Genomic DNA, 18,415 nt, shown 5'->3' with positions numbered 1-18,415 from the left:
TCTTGCTGGAGAAGATCAGATGGTCACAAGGACATTTATCACCTACAAACCTGCAAGACCACCACATTCCAGGCAAAGGACTGACAAGCTAATTAACATAGGAAGCGAGAGTAAGCGGGTTTAGGTAACGAATATGTATAGGCGTTAATTGAATATTCATTTGTTTTATTGTATAAATGTGAGATGGTTCGTCACTTCGGTCATGCACGCTTGTGGAGGAGCGATCCCCCGTGCATCTGCGCGCAATAAACATACCTACTTTATAACTTTCGAGTTATAGAGTCTAATTCCGTATGCCACTGCCCTGGAAATGAGGTGCCGCAGCTCTGTCCAGCCGTGTGAAAATCCCTGTTTAACCCCAACAGGTTTTTCTCCGGAAAGCAACACATCCCCTTGCATTTACCTTTTTCCCAGGGTAATGCCAATCCACCCAACCCCCCTGAAAAGAAGCCCAGCTTGCAAATCTTAATTTTAAGTCTGTCCAAACAGCTGTTTTTAACTTGGGAGCAGAAAGGCAGGGGTGGATCAGTGGCCCGTAATCGAATGTTTGCCCTCTGCCCACGCTATCTTCTGTAAACACAGCAGCTAATGAGCATGCTGTAATCAGCAGCCCCGTTTCTGCGGCTAGAAATAGCAGCAGGATTAATCGGGAGAAGAAAGCCCACTGTACGCAGGCTTTACGTGGGCTTTGTGCTGTGTTCAGACGTGGGGGTCGTGTCTCCTTCCGCCCCCCCCCCCTCCCCCCCCCCCGTAACTGGGCACTGCGGCTTCTCAGAGGAGCAACGTGGGGTGGGGGAGTGTTTTGCTGTTCCCTTCCCTCGCGTGAGGCTCTCACAGCTCAGCCCAGGGCCGTCAGGTTCACGCCCCAGTGCCATCCACACTGGTTTAGGTTGGCTGGTTGGCTCCCTGCTGCGTTCCAGCGCGTTTCGCCTGCCTGTGGTTTTTCCTCCATGACTTTGACTTTCCTGGGCTGAGGGGATGCAGGGAGGAGCGTAGGGTTACAGCCCAGAAAGTCCTCCCCGCTTCCCCCACGGCTTCAGGCAGCCCCCAGCTGTTCCCAGCTGCCTCCCACCGCCCACGTTCACCGATCAGCTCCCATCCTCATCCTGTCCCACCTCTTCAGTTTATCTGTCTCTGCCAACAAGTGAGTATTTGCCTTTTTCTCTGGCTCGGCTCTCCCGGCTCCCCTCTCCGGGCAGTGGCTGTGTCCGTGGAAGGGAGGGACGGGGCAGGGGGACGGGCAGAGACTTGACCCGCTCCAGCTGCCTTTGCAGATGAGCTCAGGCAAGAAACATTTCCGAGGCTTTGCCGTGTTATGTAGCAGCAGTGCTGCAGATGGAGTCCAACCCTGCCTCACTTCTCTCTCCTGCCTGCCTGCACCATCAGGACTTCTAGCAAAGTAGGGCTGATAGCAGCAAGCACAGCCAGCCTCGCCAAAGGTCTCACGCGGGGAGGGGGGTTCTCCTGTGCCCACCCCATGTGAGTGAGTCCCAGAACCTTATGTATGGGCAAGAGGAGAGAAGCTGAGAAAGCGAGGGAGGTGATGGCTGCTTTTGGGAAGGGTCCGGAGGAGGTGGGGAAGCTGCTCGAGCAGTTGGTGAGCAGAGTTCCTGACACCTCTCAGCTTCATGATAAGGCATCTCCCACAGCTTGCAGGCTCCCAGGTTGGCAGGGAGCAGAGGGACGCTGGCACCTGAGGCAGCCTTAGACTTTGCAGGGAGCAAAGAAGCCCTTGAAGAGTTCAGGAAAGTGAGGAGGGCCCCAGAGTGACAGTGGGAAAGGGTGAAAGAGAAGGAAAGGAGGAGAAATTTCCCTGCCAAAGGCTCAGGGTTGCAGAGAAGAGGACTGTGCAACAGCCTGGCCCAGCAGCCATGCCCTGGGACAGCAAAGACACTGTCTTCCAGACTGGAAAATGAAAGCCCATCACACTTCCCGGGACCCAGCTCTACTAATACTTTGGTGGAAATGGGTTTTGCACAGTGGAGTGGAAATGCTGCAGGTGACCACCTTCAGCAATAAGCTCTGCTGAGTGATGCTAGCTGCTACCTCTGTAATGGACCCGCACCCATCGAGGCCGATGTCTTCATTGCCCAGCGGTCCATATCTCAGCCCTAGTGCAGGAATACCAACATTTCCCTTGTGGGTGATGAAGACAGCTTTTGCCAGCAGCTCCATCACACCGGCTGACATTGCATTACATTACGGCATGGAAGCCAAAATACTTTTACTGCTTTACACCAACTGAGGACCTGTCCTGGGCAAATACAAGTAGGAAGTAAAGAGAAGAAATAAACCCTCAGAGCTGGACTCCCAGAGTTTTGCCATGCCAGCATCCCACTGAAGCCATGCTTGCACTGTCTGAGACCTTATACATAGCATTTTGTGAGAAACAGAGAGGACAACCCAGCAGGCTGCAGCACCCACAGGCACTCCTGAAGCAGGCGATGGCGCAATCGCAGCCGTGCTGCTAAGCAGCAGGTCGGCACCGACGGCCGGATGAAGCACAGCTGGCTTTGGTGCATGAAGACTTTGTTAATATTAACGAGGTTATGCAACACAGCCTACCCCTGGGGTATGTAGTAGATTGTTAAGGGATTTTTAATTCGTGGTCCTGCAAACCCTTCCTCTTTAGGAATGATTAATGTATGCAACAAAACCTCACAGGCAGGGACCATGCACCATTACCCAACAGGTCTATATAATATGCAGCTATGAGTCAGGGCTGTAGCTACACCTGTATATACACAGGCATGTATAGAGATATATATATCCATATCCATATATATGTACACCACATTTTGCCTGATGCAGTGAATTGGATTATTTGACACTGCAGCGCTGCTAACAGTACAAATATCACAGCAGTAACAACAATAATGATCTTTGTTGGCCATACAAGCCTGCAAGGGAAGGGGCTTGCTGACCCAATTATCTTTAGGTAGGCACCAAAAATGAAAAGAATGAGCAAACCCCAGAGGGAAACAAGGGTTAACTACAGCACGCTGATCCACAGCTGTTCCCGAGGCTTTGGTGCCTTGTCTGCAGCAGCGTGCGACGGCTTCCCAGGTTAGCTACAGCCCTGAATCAAGGCTTTACTGTCTCCTGCCATACTGAGGAAGGGAAGTAAGCAAGAGAAGGGTGAGAAAGAAGAGAGGGTCAGGTAAAATTGGTGTAGAGCTAAAAAGTGCTTAAAAGAGCCACCCAGCTTGATCCAAAGTGGTTCAGAGCAGTCATTGACCCCTAGTATTTACTTGCAACAGGGAAAGACCCCGGTGGGAGATGTGACTACAGGCAAAAAGCTATTTAGGTGCCTAATGAGCTGACTGAGCAGACTAGAGCAAGACAGAGATGTGAAGGGGCTTACTCAGGGCAGGAGGAGACCCTCTGTCTCTGAGCACAAGAGAGGATTTTGCAGAGTTTGCAATAGGTTTGAATGCTGCTGAGCTGGACCAAGTGCAAACCAGCCTTGCGAGGGCACGGGAAGCACTGTGCAGACGAAGCAATCCTGGCAGTGAAAGTAGTGGGAACCCAGGGTAGGGGTAGAAAACCAGTCCCGTGAGATGGAAAATGTTCGTGGGCTTGCAGACGTCACCGGCTGCAGTATCAGCGTTAACGGACTCCACCCTGTGCAACCCCACGTAACACCTGGGAAACCCTGTGGTTGCTCCAGCAACAGAAAAAACAAGAGAACAGGATCGTTTCATCCCAGCACACATGCAGGCACCATGAAAAGCGTCCCTGCTAGGCACTTGGTTGGAAAACCCTGCGTGCAGGGCTGGCTCAGCCTGGCAGCCCCTTGCCCTTGCTCTGCCCTGCCCGTACCACTGTCACCCCGTGTGCCAGGTAGGGCTGAGCCTTGGAGAAACACAAGTGGGAGCCTTGGAGGCTCCAGGGCACCCACTTGTGAACAACATTTTGAAGACTGAAATTAGGGCCACAAACCTGATTTGGGCACTGTTTCTGCTGCAGACAGGCAGTGATAATCACTGCCCCCTCTTCCTCTGAGTTAGCAGAGGAAAGCGTAGGAAAGCTTGGCTTTCTTGCACCATGCAGGCAGTTATTCAGCGGTTCCCTGGGTTGCCTGACCGTGTTTGTCCTCGTCTTGGGAGCACAGAAGTAGGTGCAGGCTGTGCAGGAGGCACAGGTGTGTGCCAGGCACCGGGCTGGCTCGGACTCACGTTACACAGCACACCCAGCAACACACCAACACACCAAAAACACACCAACATCTCTCCGCCTGCTCTGCTCCGTATCCCGGGGCCCTCAGCCTGTGGGGGGGCCCGATCTGCATCCAGAAAAATGGTAAGTGGCCTTTCAGCAAAGAGCATTTTCAAAAAATTAAGTATCTTAAAGGTGGCAGGTGGGTGTAGCAGAGAGGCAGCAGCAAATCCCTAGCTAGGGACTAAGAACAGTATAATTTATTTCACAGATCTAAAACTATGCATTTTAACTATTTTTGTTTAATTTAGGACACAGCTAGGAAAACAAGCAAACTACTTTGGAAGTGCTCTAGGTTTAGATCAGAGCAGGCAACCGTGGAAGGCAGCGGACTGCTGTGGTATTAAAGCCTGTCCAGTGTTCCCTGCGTCTTGTTCCCCAAACAGGCCAGTTCTGTTCCCCTAAACCACGCACACTCAGCGGGGATTTACAGGTCCATTCAGAATGGGCCATTGCAAAGGGTTCCAATGCAACACTTTTAGACGTCTCCCTTACTGAAAACAGATGGTGAACGAACTGGCAGATTTTTTTGTAAATTTTTTTTTTCCCCCAGAATTTGCTATCTACTGCAGCAGTTCTGGATGGGGAGGGAAAAGGGAAGGTTTTTTGCTGCCACATAAGCTCAGCTCTGTCCCACTGCTCAGTGCCCACAGTGTGTGGGGGCTTGCAGGGGCGGCAGTGGAGCTGGAGGGTGGCTGTGGGGTCAGCCCTAACACATCCCTTTTGCCTTTCAGCACTTTTCTGCAGACTTTTACCACTCACTGCACCAGCCCATGCCTGGGGCTACAGGGATACTGGGGGCATCCCCAGGACTCACCATCCCGGTGGACATTCCCCCCTTCCACTTCCAGCCCCGCCGGGTCAGTGTTGACTGGCGTCGCTTCAGTGCCATCGACGTGGAGCAGGTGGCCCGGGAGGTGGACGTGGCCACACTCCAGGAGCACATCTCTGGCGTCACCTTCTGCAACCTGGATGGGGAGCGGTGCCCCCACTGCGGGCAGCCGGCGGACCCCGTCCTGCTGAAGGTCCTCAGGATGGCCCAGCTGAGCATCGAGTACCTGCTGCACTGCCAGGAGTGCCTCGGGACCAGCCTGGCCATGCACACCCGGTGCCTGCGAGATGCCCACGCCGAGCTGGCTTGCATCCAACAGCAGGCAGCAGAGCAGGCAGCGCAGCTCCGGGGTGCAAAGGAGGAGAGCAGGAGGTGGAAGAAGCTCATTGCCATGCAGCAGCTCTTCCTGCAAGCTGGCCCCAACACCCATTGCAAGGTGCGTGACGGGAAGGTGTAAGGGGTGTAAAGAGCATCCCCATGCAGGACGCTCTTTGTTGCATGCTGCCTTTGAAGCCCGCTATGCTTACATCTTGGCCCTAGAAAAGGTGCTGGCCAGCCCTGCTGCTTTCCCTTGCACTGGTTCATCACCTTCATGGAGATTCCAAGTCCTTGCCAGCCCAGAGGGAAGCTCCCTTTTTTGGGACATGCCAACTACAGGTAGAGCTGCACAGAGTGTGGGAGAGGGGGTCTGTAAAAGGCCTTCTGGGGAGATCTCAGGAGATCCCTGTGTTCTGGGGCATATCTTATGCCAGGGAGACTTTAAGCATCCTCCAGACCAGTGAAAGATTTCTGGATGCTCCTGGATTTGGTGGTGATTTTGCTTTTTCCCCCGACCGAGCTTTTCCCACCCTTTCAGCAGGAAGCCTGCTGGATGTGCCTTTTTCATCTGCTTTTTCCCCATCACCAAATTAACCTACTAACTTACTCCTGGAAAGTAAAAGCCAACCAAACCAGATGATTTAGATTCATTCAGCCCAGTCATCCCTGCAAGCGTAGGACCCCATTATAACCAAGACCTCACTGGTGCTTTGCTTCCCTTATTGCACTGCTCTGTTGGGGAAGGCAGCATTTTTTTCCCCAACCAGTATCCTTGCACCACCTTGGCTTCTGCCTTCTTCTTTGGTTTCAGACCGAAGAAACTCCCAATGCCCTCCGTCTACGCGCTGCCAACACAACAGCCATCTCTCTTGAGGTCTCTCCTTTTGCTTTAAAGCAGCAAAGCTTTGCCTGCCTTGCAGGGGGCACGGGGGGGTGCCCCTTTCTGCAGATCCCAGTCCCTACGCTGACTTTTCCCTCCTCTCCAGTGCCACCTCTGCGGTAAAGCCTTCATGAACAACTCCTTCCTGCAAGCCCACGTGCAGCGCCGGCACGCAGAGGCCACCGAGGCGGGTGAGCACTGGGACAACTTCTCCCTCCACTTCCCCAGGCAGGTTTTCCTCCATTCGATGTAGATGTCGGAAACCAGAGTGACCATAGGAGGTTAAAGACAACTTCCTGTAACTTCTTTTCTTCTTCTGCATTTCTGTGAATACTGACTGAAGGCTTTCTGCTTGCTGCCTTTCCCTCCAGCACAGGTAGGACACGCAGTCGAATACAAGACTGCATGTGCCTTTACAGCTCACCTCTGTGCCTCAGTTTCCCTAGGGATCTTCTCCACCCAAAGATTCCACAGGACTGTGGGGATGGAGCTATGCTGGGGAGTCTCGGAGAGTGTTTTACTGGAGTGGGAGAGGGGTTCACCTTCCCCATGCCCCTTTTTTGTCAAGGAATTTATGTTTCTTTGCAAAGCACTTTGGAAGCTGCAGGTGTGACGTGCTGTGTGAAAGCCACAGAGCCTCGTTACAGCTTCACTTGCACCTGCCACTTGAACTTGGCACATAAAAAAGCTGCTTTTGCTGTTGCTGGCAGGCTGGAACCCCAGCCCAGGGCTGATGCAATGCGACAGGTTGAGCTTTGCTCCAAAGGCACCTTCCCCAGTGCAGCCTGAAACACCCAAGCAGTGCTCTTTGGCTGCTGGAGAGAACAAGCCCGATGCAAAGTTATGCTGCCTCATGAGCCACGAATCTCTCCAAGTCTGCAAAAATAATAAATAAATATCAGAAGCCACGTGGCCACATCTGTCATGTTTTTTCCTGCAGCTCAGCTACCTGCTTCTTCACTTTGAGCCCCTACAGGGGTTTTGGTCAATGCTTTATTAGGCTTTTCCACCCAGCCCAAAGCAAAATCCCAGTAGGAGCTGGCAGATCGCACCCTTGCTCACAGACCACCTCTTGTTTCCCTGAGCTTTGCAGAGAGGCAAAAGATGAAGCAGATGGAGCAAATGGAGGACAAGGTAGAGGAGCTGAAGGCGAAACTGCGGGAGACGCAGCAACAGCTGGAAGCAGAGAGGGAAGCGGAGAAGCTGCGCAGGGAGCAGGTACAGGGTGAGGGCACAACTACCCATTTGTAAAAAAAATGAGGGAGGAGGAGTGATGAAATGCAGAAAGTTTTTGAAGCACAAGTGGAAAAGGCATTGAAAAATATTTCATGGTGGGGCTTGCATCTCTTTGGAAGATTTGCCCCCAGAAATTCCCATGGTAAATGTCACATGGAAATAAGGATTCTATAAGCATGCCTGCCTGAGAGGCTGTGCTGCCTCAGCCTCCCCACAGTGTGCAGGCAGGCTCTGAGCAGTGACGGGTGTAACGAGAGCATTGGTGCTTATGCCACCAGTGCCAGGGCAGAAGGCCCAGCCTTTGGTACTTCTGCTCTGCAGCCAAGACAGCTCCTGCCTCCATTTTTCCACTCCCTTTAGGAAGCAGAGAGAGCTCGCCAGCAACAAGAGGAGGGCAGGAGAGATTTGGAAAGATGGAAAGAGGAGGAGAGGATGAAGATGCATGAAGAGATAGATGGCCTGAGGCAGATCTTCCTCGAAGCGTTCAAGGATGTGGCGAGCAGAAGCAGTGCCATGGAGGCGGTGAGCAAGCACCCCACATGCTCCTCAAAGCAGGGAAGGGGATGTCCAAGCTTGCTGCTTCACCTGGTCCAGGTGGCATCACAGGTTCACAGCTCAAAGAGGCCATGCCTTTGCTCCTGGGGGCACACAAGTATTTTGGGGTTGGAAGCAGTGGCTGGTGAAGGTTGGGCTCCCCAGGAGGAAAGCAGGACCTCCTGTGGGCCACACAGCTCCTTCCTTTCCCCACTCCAGAAACTGCAGGAGCTTCAGGCCAGAGACGCAGCAAAGTCCAGCTTGGGGACCCTGCAGGATGATGACACTGAGGAGGCACGGTGGCAGGCACCAAGCCGGGCAGAGCAGCAGGGCAAGCAAGAGTGGATGACAGCGCAGGTGAGCAGTGTGGTACCCATGTCCTTACCCCTACTGCGCATCCCAGGAGGTGCATTTGGATGGAGATGCACTCACATCCATGCACCTCTGCCTGCATCTGCTTTGTGGATGTCTGGTCTCAGCTCAGGTTCTGCTCAGGGCTCTTGCTGGTGTAGAGCGCTGACAGCCTGAGTCCAGAAATGGGACCTGGAGGGTGGTGGAGGGCATGTCATGGTCCTGCTTACTTCAGGGAAACTCAATTCACCAGAGCACTGCAGAAGCTCACCATATGGAAAAGCACTTAAATAAACAAAAGAAGTTTATTTACCTGTGCATCAGCCTCCTTCTCAACATCTAGAAACATCTGAAGAAGGCTATACCATGCATGGTACCTCTGAGCATAGAGTTGGGAACAGCACTGGAATTACAGTGCCAACCATACTTCTGGACCCAAAGAGAAGGTTAATTTCTCTGAACACAGATGAGATCAGGTGCCCATACCCACAAGAAGCCCACAGCCTGAGGAAGGAAACGCGTATGTGTTTAATTTGGCAGAGGGCAGAGCAGAGGCAGGAGCTGAAGAACCTAAGGAGGGACAACCAGGCACAGGAGGTCCAGGTAGGTGCTAGATGTCCTTGGCAGCTAACAGGCACCTCACCCAGAAAAGGGCTTGTTTCCTTTACGGTCTCTTCAGAAGAATCAGGGATGCCCTCTCTGCAGATCAGCCCAGCAAGTGGTAGGTGGAAAGAGCGGGCCTACACACTTCAAATCAACCTTGGCCTGACTTCAAAGCCTCAGGCAACAGAGTATAGTTATCACATTATCAAGGGGAAAGAATAAAAAGAATGCAGCAACCAAAGCTGTGTCCTATCACAGCTGACAAGCAGACATGAGCTTCCCACCGGCAGCCTTTGAAGCTGGCCATATATCTTCTGCAAGGCCAGATCTGCCTTTTGGGGGACATCTCAATAACAAATAAAAATCCAGAGAGCTGTCCTTGCTGGTGAAGGGAAGAGGTGGTTCCAAACACATTTTCACCACGTTCAAGTCTTCTTGTTTTGTTTTTACCCCTTGCAATTGAAGAAAGAGAAGAGGACATTCTGTGCCACCCCATCTCAGGACCAGTGGGCAGTTATGGACCATGCACATCAGCAGGTACCATGCCCTCAGCACCTGTCTTGGGGAGCAGCTCAAGGTCACAGAGTCCCAGGAGAAGAAAGCAAGTGATATTAAAAAAATAAAAAGGAGGCCTTGGTTCATCAAGAGGGTTTAAGCAGATGTTTAACTCTAAGCAGCCTTAAAATATTTGCTGAATTAAGGCTAAGCTTAAAATCAAGCCCATTCTGTAATGCTTTGCTACATTTGGCTCTTTTTCGCTCTCATTAAACATGAAGCACTACATGAATATCATTGGCAGGAATCATGCCCACTGGGGTGTAGATCACCAGAGCAACACTTTGCATTACAGTTTGGAGCATCTTTCACTTGTTGTCAGATCCATAAATAGCCCGTGGGGTATAACAGGATGTGCTAGTGATCGTGTTATGGAAAGCCCCTAAGCTGACCCCTCACAGGTATGGGCTGCTTAAGGGAAAGAGCTCTTGGGGAGTGTATGTGCCCACTTTAGGCTCTTGCTATTTTCTGCTCCTTTTTTGAATTGCATTTAATAATAACACTCTGCAGGCAGAGGAAAAATAACCCAAAATTATAGATAAAGAAATGATCTTTGAATGATGCCCCATCTATTTCTTTACAGATCAAGCTGCTCTCTGCAAGCAAACCTGAAGGTAATGATCACATTTTTAAAGCGATTCAATTCGCATCTAGATAAATTTTTCATGGCTAACAGGCCTTCAGACCACAAGGCCTTCTCTTTCTCCCTCTACAAAAGTGTGGAATCCTCTCCAGGGAGCTGGTCGTATGTCCTCTCACACAAAGCTGTGGAGCGGACACCTTCCAGTCCCTCAACGGTCTGCTGCAACAGCACAGACCGCTGCTCTGGTCGCTGGCACAAAACTAACTGGTCTCTTGGGTGGGTTTTGCATTGTAGCCATACCCCAAAGGAATGAGATTTCAATCAAGCACTCACAGCAAACGGATGACCTTGCCTCCTCCGAAATGATGCCAGTGGTTATTTGCATAAAAATAAGGAGCTGAGGCATGCTGTGGTTTCTTCTTTACAGTCTGGGTTTTCTATAATCAGGTGCCAGGGAAAGAAAATGGGGACTTCTCAGCTCCCTAATGCCTGCGGTGCAGCTGCAGACCTGGCCAGGGGCTGCTGCTCAGAAAACACAAAAAGGCCATAAAGCAGCGATGTCTGTTAGTAAATACCCAAGGGGAGCACTGCTGACCCCAGCCCTGAGGGGCAGCAGGGCGCTGATTGCCCACTGACATCCTCCAGCCGGTGGCTTTGGTGCACAAGTGCCCCAGGGTTTCCCTCGGGATGTTCTCCAAGGTCTGGTGCCACACCTGGGCCAGCCTTGGATCCCCAAAGGGACAGGTGTGTCCATACTTTCCGTATAGGAAAAGCAGGTGGTGATCAGTGCTTGCTTCTGTGCTGGGGCCCTGGCCCCTCTTCGACCCTCACAGGCTCCTTTCGTCCCTGCAGTGACCCAGGAGGTGACCGAAGTGGTGGCTGATGAAGAGTCATCAGGTGAGTACCAGAGCTGGGACCATCCCTGTCCCCAGAGCACCAGGGTGAAGCTGTCATTTGCCTTGGAGTGTTGTGTGGTGAGGACGAGGGGGTGCTGGCCGGAGCTGCCGGTGATGAGGTGGTGGGCTGGGGGCAGAGGGGGTGACCTTGCCGGTCTCCTCCTGGCTGTGCAGAGTACGACAGCCCCATGACCAGCCCTGATGCCAGCACTTCACCTGGGAAAGCTGTCCCAGGCAGCTGCTGGGCTGTGGGTGGGATTTCGAAAAAGTTGTGGGCAGGAATTAATCAAATTAGAGGAGGAAGGTGCCCTTTCGTAGAGGGATATTGTCTGCTGAGGGCAATCAGTTGCTTGCTCTGGGTTCGGTGGGACCCATGTCCTCAAGGAGGAGAAGGCCCCAGCAGCCCCCTCCCCAGGGCACACCAACATCACTGCACTGGTGCCAGCACCCACCTTTACTCCAGACAGGAAGGAGGCCACGCTGGGTGGGAAGCAGAGGCTGCTGGAGGCCCTGCAGAGAAACCCAAACCTCCTGAAGCAGTTTCGCCCTATCCTGGAGGAAGTGCTGGAGGAAAAGCTGGAGAGCATGGGTGTCAAGCGGGTAAGTGTCTTTACAGTGCATTTGCAATGCCAGCCCTGGGCTGGTGCAGGGACACAAAGACTGCTCTGGACCGATTTCTTTTTGTTTGTTTGTTTTTGTGGAGGGAGCAATCAAAACATTAACAGGCAATAAAAAAAATCACCATCTGGAGCAATCACACTCTGAGAGACAAATGGGAAGGTGGAGGCAAAATCACACAGTAGCACAGGGAATAAATTGCCATGCTCCCATCTCTGAGGTTGGTCATTAGTATATCTCCAGCAAATCTCTTTCTCACAAGCAGCCTTTCATATGCTAAATTATCCAGGGCTCACTCTCTTCTCGGGAAGGAGGGCACAGCCACCCCTGTCACGGGGATTTCAAGGGGACTTTCACTGTCCAAGTCCTTTTCATGCCAAGCATATTAAATAGTACCGCCTGCAAGCCTTCCCGAGCTCCCGGCAATGCAATACCACCACCTAGCACCTTGCAGAGCTGATGCAAAGGCAGGCAGTGGGCACAGCTGCCGGAGCCCGCCTTGCTCCATCCACCCGTGTTTCTGAGCAAGGCAGCATTTCTGGTTTGGGTCCCGAAAGCACAAAGAGAAAACAGTGACTGAACGACTTCTCATGTGGTTGCTTCCCGGAGGTGCAAATGTGGGCTGTTTGCATGGGATACACTGTGCTGGGGAAACGATGGGTGTCGGGGCTTGGTGTCCGGGCAGGGCTTGGAGCTTGCAGGATGCACTTGAGTACCAGTAGTACTGCCAAGGGCTTGTTTCACCACCCGGTGCTGTGGGAGGACAATGTCAGGCTCCTCAGCTGCCCTCTGCTTTAGGTTGCAAAAGGAATCTCCACTCGGACCTACAAAAAGCTCCAGGCTCTGGTCAGGCTTCAGCAGCAACAGAAGGCTGAGAAATTTCCCAGTCTCCTACCCCTGAGGGACGAGTTGGTTCAAGCAGTGATGGGGAAAGTCAGGAGATGCAAGAAGCCCAGCAGTGCTTTGCCTCGACAGCTCTCCATCATCCCAGGTGAATGACCTCCTGTCCTTTCTGCATACTGTCCGTAGGGACCTGTTGCCACCCACTGATGGCCACAGGATGCTGTCCCCTTACCCAGTGGGGCAACAAGGCAGAGGAAGGGGCACTTAGAGTGATGCAGGTCTCTGCAATTGCTCTCTGCATACTGACCTCATGTGGGTTGGCCTGACATGTTCAAGAATAAACATCAGCTGTTCCCCAAAGCCCCAGCAGAGTGAAATACAGATTTGCAAGAACTGCCAAATCTGTTTTTCCACCTTTTTCTATACAACCCCATGTCAGGTGGGGTGCGTGGCTCCCCCAAGGGCAACCCACAGGACTACCAGGAGGTGGGTGGTGATTCTCCTTGTTCTCCATTTTGCTTTCCAGCTCGCAACCTGAAGAGCCCCAGGTCACTTCATGGGTCACAGCCCATGGCGATACCAGCTGCAGCAGAGCCTGGAGCCTTGGTGATCCCCCAGCCTACTCCTCAGATCAGGACCTGCTCTACCCACAGCCCCCCAAGGACTCCCTGGGGCACCCTGCGGACCTCCAAAGCCAGCAGCCCCCATTGACGACTTGTCCCACAGTGGAGGTGAGTCCCATCACCTCCTTTCATCTGCAGGCAGGTGGGCAATGCCCAAGAGCCTCAGCCACAAGCTGGCCCCAAGCATGCTGAGTGCTGCCCAAACACCAGCACCTTTGGAAACTGCCGAGTGGTGGGTAATGTGGCACCCCAGAGGGGTTTGTTTGGAAAAGGGGGTTTCTGGGGTCCCCCTGCCCATATGGGTGACCCAAACAACTCAGCAAAGTCAGACCTGAGGGCTGCTACCCACCATGTGGTTGCTGGAGACAAACACAGGGCAGTTCCCACTGGTGTTCGGCTCCTTCTTTCCCTCCCAGAACCTCTGCAAGGGGATGAAGGAGTTCTCCTGGGGTTTTGGAACAGAAGTAGTAAAGATGTAAAATGAAAGCTTGTGGAAACTGTGCAGACCATGCAGAGAAGAGACAACGTAGAGAGGGTGTGAGGCGGCAGCAGAGAAGAAAAAAAGCTCATCTGTGACGGAGAGCAGGTTGAGGAAAGGAGTTACTTGTTTGCTCCAGGAGCAAGAGAAAGCCAGGTCCAGTTATGGGTGTGAAACACAGCCAAGGTATGGATATGAGTATCTGTTGGACATGCTAGCAGCAAGGTGTTTGCTCTTGGTGGGTGTGATAGACCTGTCCATGTCCATGGGGAGCATGGGACTTCACCATGGGCTGCCCTGCTCAGGGCTGGATCGCAGCCCAGAGTGTTGCAAGGCTTCCCTGCATCTACTTCAGGAGTGGGGAAAGGGACACCAAAGCAGCCCCACGCCTGACCCAGCTCTGTGCACCAGCTCAGAAGTGGTGCTGGGAGGGAAGCAGCCTCCCCTGTTCCCCGTGAGGCTCAGCCCTAAGCAAGAGCCAGCGCTCTCCACAGGGGTGCTGGGGGATGAGACTGGCTCCCACGGGTCAGACCCGCTTCAGGTGCTGCCTGTTCTTGAGGGGGTGGGGATGGTCCTGGTTAGCACCGTCAGCATCGCTTTGTCACCTTCTTCCTGGGGCTGAAGTGGGACGTGTCTTATCCCACTGCCCCCCATACCCAGCCAGGCAATGGGGCACTGGTGGCTTTATCCCTTGGCAACTTGTGTGCCTGATCCTGCCAGGGTATTTTCCTAGGGTGCAATAAATCCTGCAGCCCTCTTTTTGTGCAGAGGGAAAGAAGACAGTCTAGAGGATGCAGCGGACCCCACAGGACCCAAAGGGCTGTCAAACACAAGGAGAAAAGCTTGTTTTTACTTTTGGCTATGTGCTGTAAAGCCCAATGTGTCCAGGCATGATGTAGGAATTGCCCCATGGCCCCTCTGAGAGGTGGGGGAAAGCAGGAGGCATTTCTTACCTATGCATTAGTTGCAGACAGCAGCAGGTACTACATGTGGCTGTGGTGTGTCCCAGGCCAAAAATGAGGCGTTGGTGCTGTGTCATACACCGCTAGCCTGGGCTGCGTGTGTAGATGGAGATTTCCTCCAGCATCCGTGCATACACCGGAGTGTTATCCACCCAGTGCTTGCTCAGGGAGGGAAACCCCCGTGGTACATCCTATGCACAAAACGTTTGCTTGCTGAAACAGCTCTGTTGGGATGGGTCCAGAGAGTGCTAGTGAATTTAAGCTGTTAAGAAACCAGCTTGCCCTAGAGTGCCTGGAGTTCTCCTCCCTTCCCAGCCAGCTGAGCCATCACCGTGCCTTGGAGCTCCCTGCTAAACCTGCTCTGCCCTGCTCAGGGACAGCCACATCCATGATGGTGAGGCTCCTGAAGAGACACCTGGGTGTAGCGGCACAGAGACATCCCCACCCCCCCCAAGCCCCAGCAGGCTGAAACAGTTCCCAGCTGTGAGCTCAGCATCACCCAAACCCAGCACCCCACCAAGAAACTCCACGTATCTTGTGCAGATGGCCACAGGGGTGTTTTCTGACATAATTTCTATTTCAGAAAAAAAGGCATCTCATACCCACTTCTCAGCTCCCACCCATCAGTAGTGCACACAGGGCACTGTGCACAGGGAGTTCAAACCTCCAGCAGCGGAGACTTGGCCCTTGGCCCCTTCACCCACTTGCAGCCATCTGTCCTTCCCGTGATGTTTGTCCGTTCCCTCTCTTTGGGGTGGGGTGGGGGTGGGTGGTGGGGGTGGAAATCAGTATTCATGCAATTGGGTTCGAAACAATAAGAGCCAGAGAATCAAATTGAGAAAAGGTCTCTGGAACAAATCCAGAGATAATTGGAGTGATGCAATGGCAAAATTATTAAATTACTAAAATGGGACTTAAACATAACCTCAATTTATGAGGGAGAGCTGATGTAATTAAAGTGGTGGCAGTGTTAGAATCAAATTGCTTTTTCAGAGAAAAAAAAAATTAAAAAGATTTTACCCAAGGAAGGCCTAGCACAAATACTGGGATTTTTTTTTTTCTTTATTGCCGTGATAATGAAATTCTAGGCCTTCAACTGGTAAAGTATTTTTTTAAAAAAAAAGCAACAAACACATACACAAAAGAAAAAAACCCAACAAAACAAAACAACAAAACCCAAACCAAAAAAACAGCAGTGAAAAAAGCATGAGGTTTATGGGCTGACTGCAAGCCACAGAAATAGAGACAGGGTCTCCTGTGTGATGCCCTGATGCAGCCCTGTTTGACCCTCCTTGCCCTGATTTTTGCGTCATCCTGCTGGAGAAGAAATCCCTGTGGATTTGTAGCAGGGGGGGCACAGGGTCCAAATGTGGGGTGTGGGTCTAGCCCCGCTGCTCCCCCTCAGCCTCTCTGTGCTCCTCTCCAGTTGGCAGGTGACAGCAGTGACCTGCAGACCAGCTCCCTGGCGGACCTGGCGGAGCCACCACTGATGCTCAGGAACCACCTCTGTTCCCAGGGCCCCGGGGAGCCAGGATGCAAGGGGACACGCGGTGGTGACAGGGAAGTGACAGCCCTCTGCCAGCAGCCACTGGATGGTGCCACAAGACCAGAAACGGGCAGCAGCCTCTCTGATCCTCGCCAGGCTGCTCCTGGGCTCCAGCCACCCCTCTTTTGGGGAAGACCCCAATATTGGAGCTCTCCCAGACAGCACAGGGGGGGTGGGTCCTCCCTGGCCAGCCACTGTGGATCGCACCAAGGAGGATAAATGCTGTGTGGTCGCCAAAGCAGTGATTTCTGCTCTGCCATCATCACGCACACAAGCAGTAACACAGCGTGGGACGGTGCCAGGAGCTTTTGGAGACCCAGCAGTGCTCCCTGGGCTTCGCATCCGACAGGCTGGGAGCAGCCCCCTGCACCGGGCACAGCCTGGCACTCCGTGTGGGGCTTTCGTGCTTTAAACAGTCCAAAACACAGTCAGGAAGCGAAGAAAGCAGCTTTCCTCCTCTTTGCCAGCACTCCCAAGGGCGATGGAAAAGGTCTCATTTTCTGCTCTAGGAGGAACATGGCCTGCGGGCGCTTTGGACAGCATAAGAAGCCAGAGCTGCTGTCTCCTTCCTCCCTTCCTTCTCGGACTGGTGGGAACTCCAACGCAAAGGATGATTTTTTTTGCACTGTAAACGTGGCCATATAAACCAGACTCCACTGATAATGCTCATAAATTAAGTCCATCTTCCTAATTCTCTCTGTATTTTGTACATTTGTGGCAGTGCATTTATGATCTCAATCCCTCAAAAGTATAAAATTTTGGAAGATGCATCAGGAAAAACAGGCATTGCTCCATTTCTCTTCTCTTTTCCACCGCACTCCACCTCCGGTTCAGACTTCTGCCATTCCCTATTTCTAACACTTGCACGTGGGTTTAATGCTAGGGAGCAGAAAGACCAGCTAGGGTTGAGCAGAACGGGGTGATTTAATTTAATTTCACTGAACAGAAAAAATGCCTTCCAGGTAACTGCTCACAAACACGCAGGACCCCCATCCCCCCGATTCCACAAATCCCCATGGCCCTGGTACGTGCACATTCAGCTGTGTGCTCTTACCCACCCGTACGGCTGTAGCTGCCTACCTTGAAAAGGATTTCTTCTATTTTGATCATTCGAGTTTAAGAAATATACCTGGCTTGTGTTATTCATTGCTTACAGTGCTATTGCCAGATGTGTTACATCGTGCTTAATTTAACAGCTTTTGTTCTTTTTGGTGAGTGTCGACCTTAACAAACACCGGTTTTGATAAATAAGGGAGGGGTGTTTTCCCCCCTTTCAGAACACTGGTATTGGTAACCAAGAGAAAGAGATGAGCTTCTTGACTGTAAAAAATTACCAGTGGAGGTCGCATGCTCGTGGGAGAGGGGTGATAGGAAACCTGCCTGGACTCATGCACCTCTGCCCTCGCCGCCTGCGTGCAGCAGCCCTGGGCTGGGCGCTGGTGCTGACACGGCCCAAGATCAATGGGGAAATATGTTTCTGCCCAAAAGAGCAAACAGGTAGGAAAAGGGCAGAAAGCAGAGCTGTTTCGCCGTGACTACGTGGCAAGCTCAGTGCCAAAGCAGGCGCCCTGCCCAGCGCTAAAGTCTACATCACACCCATTCTGCCGACTGCTGACCAAACCCTGCCAGACCCAGCTCTGGCTGCTCCTGCACGTATTCACCTGCCGACAAGTGCAAGAATCACTCTTACATTCATTTTGTCGTGTTTTCATGCCTGAGGTGCTTTTGAGCCATTGTGGTGAGCTTCACAAACTCAACACCAAGTCCAGGTGGTACCAGGAGGGTGGGGTGAAAACTTCCCCTAAGTTTGGGAAACTCCAAAAACAGCTGAGAGCCTTGTGCTAAGAGAAACATGGCACTCATACCGTGACAAACAAAGAATGGAGATACAAGCAAAGCATTTTTATTTCAGACTGGACATTTTGAGCCAGCATTTGCCATGGGAAGTTGTTCTCTGTGTGCTGTGAGCTGCAGCGAGCCACATGGCAGAGGATGCATGGTGGGCATGGAAGAGCCATGAAGATTCACCTTGGGTTATCACAGGTGATGAGCTGGAGGGGAGGGGAGGAGCGGAAAGAAGCAACTCCAATGATACCAGCTCCATCAGGGTGTTGCCCAGAAAAGAAATTTTGCTCAGTTTTTTTTCCCTTGTTGTTTTATAGATTTCTTCCCTAGATAAAGCAACTGCTTGTATACCCCTTGTTAGAGTACTGTCCTTTTCTTGATGACACCAAATTGGGCCACATTGCAGGGAACGTGGCATGAGCCCAGTGCCCATTGGCACTGCCACATGCTCATGCCATGCTGCATGATGCTAAAGAAGTGAAGAGCAGCAGGGA

At 52.3% G+C, this 18,415-nt stretch overlaps 1 protein-coding gene across 1 annotated transcript; it reads left to right on the top strand.

The window, feature by feature from the left end:
- The first annotated feature begins 915 nt into the window (after positions 1–915).
- On the top strand, positions 916–18,101 carry DZIP1L (DAZ interacting zinc finger protein 1 like). Its single transcript, XM_027808962.2, has 12 exons — positions 916–1,144; positions 4,953–5,486; positions 6,355–6,439; positions 7,342–7,466; positions 7,845–8,006; positions 8,238–8,375; positions 10,111–10,141; positions 10,963–11,007; positions 11,470–11,606; positions 12,423–12,615; positions 12,994–13,198; positions 15,957–18,101. Exons 2-11 carry the CDS (start codon positions 4,992–4,994, stop codon positions 13,176–13,178), a joined length of 1,596 nt encoding a protein of 531 aa, XP_027664763.2. The 5' UTR covers positions 916–1,144; positions 4,953–4,991; the 3' UTR covers positions 13,179–13,198; positions 15,957–18,101.
- The last annotated feature ends 314 nt before the right edge of the window (positions 18,102–18,415 follow it).

Source organism: Falco cherrug, chromosome 11 (genome assembly GCF_023634085.1).
Source record: "Falco cherrug isolate bFalChe1 chromosome 11, bFalChe1.pri, whole genome shotgun sequence".
Classification (NCBI taxonomy): domain Eukaryota; kingdom Metazoa; phylum Chordata; class Aves; order Falconiformes; family Falconidae; genus Falco; species Falco cherrug.
This window is presented reverse-complemented; position numbering and strand designations above follow the sequence as displayed.

Excerpts from the sequence above, each read along its gene's own strand:
- DZIP1L (XM_027808962.2), top strand. The coding sequence starts at position 4,992 with ATGCCTGGGGCTACAGGGATACTGGGGGCATCCCCAGGACTCACCATC. Across the intron at positions 8,376-10,110 it reads AAGAGTGGATGACAGCGCAG|ATCAAGCTGCTCTCTGCAAG; the intron begins GTGAGCAGTGTG and ends ATTTCTTTACAG. Across the intron at positions 11,607-12,422 it reads AGAGCATGGGTGTCAAGCGG|GTTGCAAAAGGAATCTCCAC; the intron begins GTAAGTGTCTTT and ends CCTCTGCTTTAG.